Source organism: Taudactylus pleione, unplaced genomic scaffold (genome assembly GCF_031769625.1).
Source record: "Taudactylus pleione unplaced genomic scaffold, aTauple2 ptg001314l, whole genome shotgun sequence".
NCBI classification, from domain to species: Eukaryota; Metazoa; Chordata; class Amphibia; order Anura; family Myobatrachidae; genus Taudactylus; species Taudactylus pleione.
In genome coordinates, this window is record NW_028285714.1 from 3,993,770 (window position 1) to 4,000,767 (window position 6,998).

The 6,998-nt window shown below is 36.9% G+C and overlaps 1 protein-coding gene across 1 annotated transcript; it reads right to left on the bottom strand.

The window, feature by feature from the left end:
* Positions 1–289: 289 nt before the first annotated feature.
* LOC148443224 (meteorin-like protein) lies at positions 290–6,302 on the bottom strand. The gene is made up of 4 exons (XM_088463055.1): positions 6,187–6,302; positions 3,504–3,904; positions 1,521–1,580; positions 290–603 (listed from the first exon to the last, which is right to left on the bottom strand). The coding sequence occupies exons 1-4, from the start codon at positions 6,285–6,287 to the stop codon at positions 290–292; spliced, it is 876 nt and encodes a 291-aa protein (XP_088319181.1). The 5' UTR covers positions 6,288–6,302.
* Between the last annotated feature and the right edge of the window lie 696 nt (positions 6,303–6,998).

Genomic DNA, 6,998 nt, shown 5'->3' on the forward strand with positions numbered 1-6,998 from the left:
AAAACAACCAACTTTATTTGGTCCATAAGCTGTATGAAAACTAAAATTAAAAAACAACCAACTTTATTTGGTCCATAAGCTGTATGAAAACTAAAATTAAAAAACAACCAACTTTATTTGGTCCATAAGCTGTATGAAAACTAAAATAAAAAAACAAACAACTTTATTTGGTCCATAAGCTGTATGAAAACTAAAATAAAAAAACAAACAACTTTATTTGGTCCATAAGCTGTAAACATTTTCTGTTGTCCCAGTTATGAATAAATCGCATCCTATTGAAAGGTCTAGTTCATGTCTGGAAATCACAAGGGTTAACTTTTAGCTTTTTGGCTTTCTGGTAGATTTGCAGGAAGTCTTTAAAACGAGGGGCACATTCTAGCCATGCATCTCCAAAATGTTCACTGCCTGTGAACAGAAAGTTACCCCCTCCTTTCTTGACTCCACACTGCAGTAAAGTTCTGATGGGTCCAGTCCATGTACCAGTGAAGCTGTCTGGCTGGAATATGCTCTTTCTCTGCCTGTAAACTCTTACAGCAGTGATGTCCACCCAGGATATACTGGACTCTTTGTCATGGGTGACACTCTTGATTGAGCCTCTTACCACTTGTTAAATAAAATAAATAAAGAACATAGGGTCAGTAAGTGAAAATTGGTACAGTAAGTCATCTTTGTGTTTAGTTCTTGTCTGTGTTTTTTCTAAATAAGCCTGCTCTACTATAGAACTGAATTCTACCATAATTCTTCCATAATGCTCCTGATGCCTTTATTTGCTAAATACTGGAGATTGTAAACTTTATAGTAGGTATAGGAATAACAGCTTGTAAAGGAATAATAATAATAATAATAATAATAATAATAATAATAATAATAATAATAATAATAAAAAACTATTTTGGTTTGTATCTTTATCTTCCTTTGGTGGGTCTATTATAGCTTGTCTACATGATCTTTTATGTTTTTGACTGGATAAAGATATAGTAGTGTCAACAGTTTTTATAACATTAATGCATTACTCATATAACAATGGCATTTTCAAGGCTGCAGGAATTTTTTTTTCCATGTTTTGATAGTTTTAACCTCATGTAACCAAACCAGAACTGCAGTACAGTATACTATTTCCTCTCTTGACTGCAAATAATTAATCTTCATTGCTCAACAAAGAACTTGTGTTTGAACACTGTGGGTCTTGTTGAGGCTAATGTAATTTCTGTTCTGTAACGTTATTTGCTATAACTGATGTTCTAAGTAGATTGACCTAATTTGCAATTCTAGCATTTAAATTATTATATTTAATTTGAGAAAATATAGCAATACATGGATACATGCTTAAGTTTTATTACCCATACTACTGTACAACTGTTGGTATAATATATACAGTAAAACACACACACACACATTTAGTAATTATTTTATGAATATCCTGGATTGTCAATAGCTACATGCCATATGCGTTTGCCTGCAATTCAGTTTTTTTTTTATGCTAAAATATTGATCAATTGTATAGATAAATTGCCACTTACCAAAATCACTTCTGCAAACGGCCATGAGAAGTGCATCATTGTCACATGGTCGACAAGCATCTAGACATAGAAACGTTATTTAACTCACTTTTTTGGTTAAACAATCACTGATGGCATTTTGGTACTGTAGATCTTTCTTCTCATTCATGGATAACACAATTATAAACATTACAGTATTCAAAGCAGCAGAAGCAAACATTTCCATGGATTTACTATCTCCCTGTATATAATAGTACTGATCAATCAACTTCAAGTTCTTAACCAGGAATATGCCATGATGAAAGCACTGAGGAATTATTACTAGCAGATCTTGGGCTGCACTATAAAATTGTGTCAGTGTATGTATGCTTTTAACTAATGTGGAAATACTGACTATATTTCCTTTCCTTATATAGTAATAATGCAACATTAGCAATACACAACTCTATCTTGTATCTGTTGAACTTGATACAATGCTATAAATAAATCAGAAATTTTAAGAACAGACATAAATGGAAAAAGCAGAGAATATAAATCATGTTCATTTAATAAGACAATAGAGTTGAACATTAGGTAACAGCACTAAAAAGACATGAAAAAAAACTCGGATGACTAACATGCAACCAATAAACAAATAGAAAAAAGTACATGCAACTCAACACAATAAACAGGATACAATGACAAAATGACAGTACAATTCACATTTAGATAAAAGATGGGTCTCATGTATGAAATACATGTATGAAATACACTGGACGCACATTACAAATGTATTGGCTGTACATTTTGTGCAGCGTATATGAAAGCATACCCAGTTGTGCTAAAATTTAGAAAAATCTGTAGAGGAGCACTGTCATAGCAATTCCATTTTTGTAATAAGTCCACCCTTCTAACACTTTAGAACCACCCCTTTTATTAGATTAAACATTTATTTAAAATGCATCATTACAGTGAGGATAGCAGGAATGTTTGTATTACATCTGCCTTTATTGTGAGTGAGAGTAGCCTTTAATATAATACTCTGAGTCTGCCTTAAAATGCTCTTCTATCAAAGTGCGCAAAGAGGACAAAATGCTGCATCTTTATTTGAAGTGCTGGAGGAGGGTGGCATGGTTTCCTATTCAGGTCCCGCCTCCTGAATACATGACATGACATCACACCAAGAGGGCAGGACCAAAAGCTCTGTAAGTAAGGCACTGGGCAGCTGCACAGGGTGCGGGAGATGTACGACGCTCCGAGCGGCTGTACAGGGTGCATGGCCGGAACATCCAAAGACACTCTGGGCAACTCTGCAACAACAATACTGGCTGCGAGGTATCTAAAAGTGAAATTCAGTTGCCATGGTGCAACCTGGGGGATGGCACTACTCCCACATCCCTAGTTGTGGCAGTGGATGTATGAAACCATTGAGAAAAATAAAATGGAGAAGTTGCCTGTAGCAACCAATCAGCTTCTGTCATTTCATTGACTCTGCTAGATAAATGACAGAAGCTGATTGGCTCTTTGGCAACTTCCCCACTCTATCTCTCTCCAAGGCTTGATACATCTCCACAATGGCAGTAAGCTCTGCAATGCACCTACAGTAACTTCTCAGCAAGGAATGTACTTAGAAATGCAGCCTCTTCACCTGTTTATCTTATTTCAATCTCTACAATGCTATCCAACTACTCCCCACCTCCTGAGCAAACTTCTATTATGTGCTATAGCATAAATCCAGGTGCACTGTGCAAATTGTGAAGCACGGCAATACCTAAGTTGATTCTGCGGTGAACTTTGACTGTTTTGGACTTTTGAATGATCTGCCATGGGTCCATTAATTATGATTTATAGGCAGCTGACCATTTTTTTTTTAAATAAAACCTGTTTAAACTCACACACATTGCTGTATAAACAACCATTTCATATGTATCACCCCCTTTAAGAGTTTTGACAAAAGTCTGAGTGTTTTGTACATGTAAATATATATTATAGATCTTTGATTGATAAAACTTACAAGTATCTTACCTTCTCCTAGTCTGGAGTTTTGGAATACAGATCCTGAACTGTGGTTGTTTAGAAGCTCATATTGAAAACCTGCTGTTCTCCTTCCTAAATCCTTCTGGGGACTGGCCTGTAGGAACAGAGCTGTTCTCTGAAAACTGTCAGTGCCAAAGCAATGCACCTTTGGCACTAGATCACCCTCACTGACCAGGAGATGCAGCTCTCTACTCTTTTCCACGTAGATATTGGCACCTTGAAATTGCGTGTAAGGCTTAATGCAGATGGTGTTATGTTTGCTGTTGACCAAGTTTGGCTCAAGGATAACACGCAAGGCTCCAGTTGGGTACATCCATTCCAATGAACCCTCTGTACACCGTAGATTTACTTGTTCCACAGCACGGGAATGAGAGTGCCAACTGAGACCACTGGAAGAACAAATATATTAAAAAGTGAATTGGTGAATCAAAACCTAAATGAATGCAGAAAATAATAGTTATGATGATAACTACTAGACAATCATAGGATTCACACATGTTAAGCAATTTTTATGTTGCACTTAAATGCAGTTTGATGTCTAAAGATCTGTTCATTTTAATAAGACAAACAATCTGCTTGTTTTTGACATATGACAGAAGAACTCCATCTAATATTTACTTACTATCCAGCAATATAACAATATAGCAATCCATTATGCTAGATTGGAATCCAAGGACTAAGCTCATGGGCTTCACTGAGAGATAACATTTAACCAGTCAGCTATTTTTTTTATGATACTGTAGCTTAAAGGTGGCTCTTATCACTAGTGCACAGAGCAAATTGGATATTGTCACTACCGGAAACTAAGATAACACATTGTTCTTACTAGGCACATGAATTAGAAAAAAGCTGAAATTTAAATCTATGTATCTGAAAAATGTAAGAGAAAAGTCATGTTACATATTTCTGTTTACTGCACTATTGACAATTCTATTTATTACATTTTGCAATAAACATTTTACATAAACAAGTAGAAAGTAATAACCAGATATCATGTAAAAATGATAATGATTATTGTTTACTGATGAGGTGCCACCAAAATTGGCAGCACTGTACAACAAATGCATGCTGTATAACAAATACACAGCATGCAAAGTACCGGACATATAAAAAGCACAATTTTGTGTATAATAGACATTATGATGAACAGATATCTGAAAGAGCTTGCAGACAAAATCATTATATTATATATATATATATATATATATATATAAATATATATATTATATATGCATGTGTGTGAGTGTGTATATATATATATATATATATATACACGCATTTGTATAAAGAGTATGTATACATATATATATATATATATATATATATATATATATATTGAGGGCCTTATTCAATTGCAGGCGAAAAGTCGTTCTCGGTGAAAAGTTTTCGCCAGTGACGTCATTTTGCCTTTCGGAAACTTTCCGCCCAATTCAATTGTGTGACTTTTCGCCTAAGCGAAATGCATTCAGATAGGTGGAAAAGATTTGCCACTGAAAGGAGGGGGAAAAAAGTGAAGAATTGGGGTTTGGGGTGCAAAGTTGCGGGAACCCCCGTGCAGTGTTAGGACAGTCCTCCAAAGGTAAACTGCATCAAAAAAAGTTTAAAAAATCCATTAGGACACCCCCAAAAAGTACGTTCGTTTTGGGGGCGAAAAAGTGCTAAGTTGGGGGACCAACATAAAAACTAGCGAAATAGACTCTAGGGGGGTCCCCAAGTATGCCCCAGGTGTTTTTTCCTTTGCAGGTGTTTGCGGCAGGTAGTTTTTCCATGATTTTTAAAACTTCACTTTAGCAACTTTTAAACATACTAGCCCCCATTTTCAGGTACCCCAAATTTGCTGGGACTAGTTATTTTGCTGAAAAAAAAATTGCTAAATGCTATTCTTCACCCCATATGCAAATACGCTAAGTAGCACCCATTGAGACCATTTAAGTACCCCAAATACCTTCAGCAGGGCTATTCGGGGGTATCCATAGTAATCCCCCATGTCAGTTCATCTTTTGGGGGGTGTCAGGCTGCTTTCCCCAAACTGACAAGACTTTTTGCCGATCTAAGTTTCACCGGGACGCGTTCTCGCGTCTTTTGCAATTGAATAGGGCGAATCACGAGGACGAGCACAATACTTTTCCGGAGGCAAAACTGGCGATGGCGGCGAAAAGTCCGGCATGCGAAAAGTCCTGGACTTGGCCTGATTCAGAGGTGCATGCTAACTGCAAGCAATGCAGATATTAACACATTTGGACGTTGCTGGAAGCTGCGCATGCATCCGAGTCGCACAGCACTTGCACCCCGATGGTAACTGCCTGGTGATGCAGAACGACTGTGGATGCAGGAGCCAAGGATTTCAATGGACATTCCTGGGATACAGGGGGTGGTTGGCCAGACGCAGGCGTGTCACTGACAGCGACTACATCTAAAGACGCGGTGGCGCTGACACCATGTTCAGATGGGGAAATTGCACCTGACATAGGGCTGGCGCAAGCTTTGATGGTGTGACCAATGGTGCATCTATAGGCGCTCCATAACGCAAACGCAAAGTAACAGTTGAAATATGTGTTAAAAAAATATACATATCTAATATAATTAATTTAGTTAAGAATATACAGGTGATTACCAATGCCAGATACAAGAAACAAGAGATAATATTAGTAATGGCAGCACTATACAGTACCTTCCTTTCCAGCTGCAGAAGTCCCCAGCAAAGCACAGCTTTCCCCTGCCTGCTAGTAAAACACTTAGTAGGAGCAGGTCCAGCAGTCTGTGCTTGTGCATGTTATCATCCCACTCTGTTGTCTGCTGAGGACACAAGACACTGCCGAGTGTGGATACATCTGTCTGCAGCCAAACTGCCCTATCAGCATCCTCATTTAAAATCACTCTCCATTCATAGAACTGCATTCAAAAGGAATCTAATGGCCTCTGCAGAGAACACTGACAGCCCTCTTTTACAGTTCACTGTGTTTTTCTAGATACACTTTTTAACTACTTTGAAATTAATTATATTAAATAAAATCACTCTGTAAAGTGACATCTAATCTAATTAACTTTAAGGTATTTCTAGAATATGTTATTGGATATTGCTATTCCAATTATTAAGTATATATTTTATTAACTATTTAATAGATAAAAAAAAACTACTGTACAAGAATAATACCAGAAATCACTATGGGGGAAATGTATTAAAGCTTCCAAAGTGAACAAGTGGTGAAGTTGCCCAAATCAACTACTCAGCACCTACGTACCTATCATTTTATATAATGTACTTGATAAATGCTAGCTAGAAGCTGATTTGTTGCTACGGGCAATTTTTCCATTTGTTCACTTCTTCACGCTTTAGAAGGTTTAATACATTTCCCACTAAATCCAGTGTGCACTATGATTTTTCTGTATATTTTAGGTACTAATAATATTGTATACCTGTTTTCACTGGCCCCTAATAAAATGGTCTATGACCAGTGACGGTTGCAAGGTGGTGATGCTGCT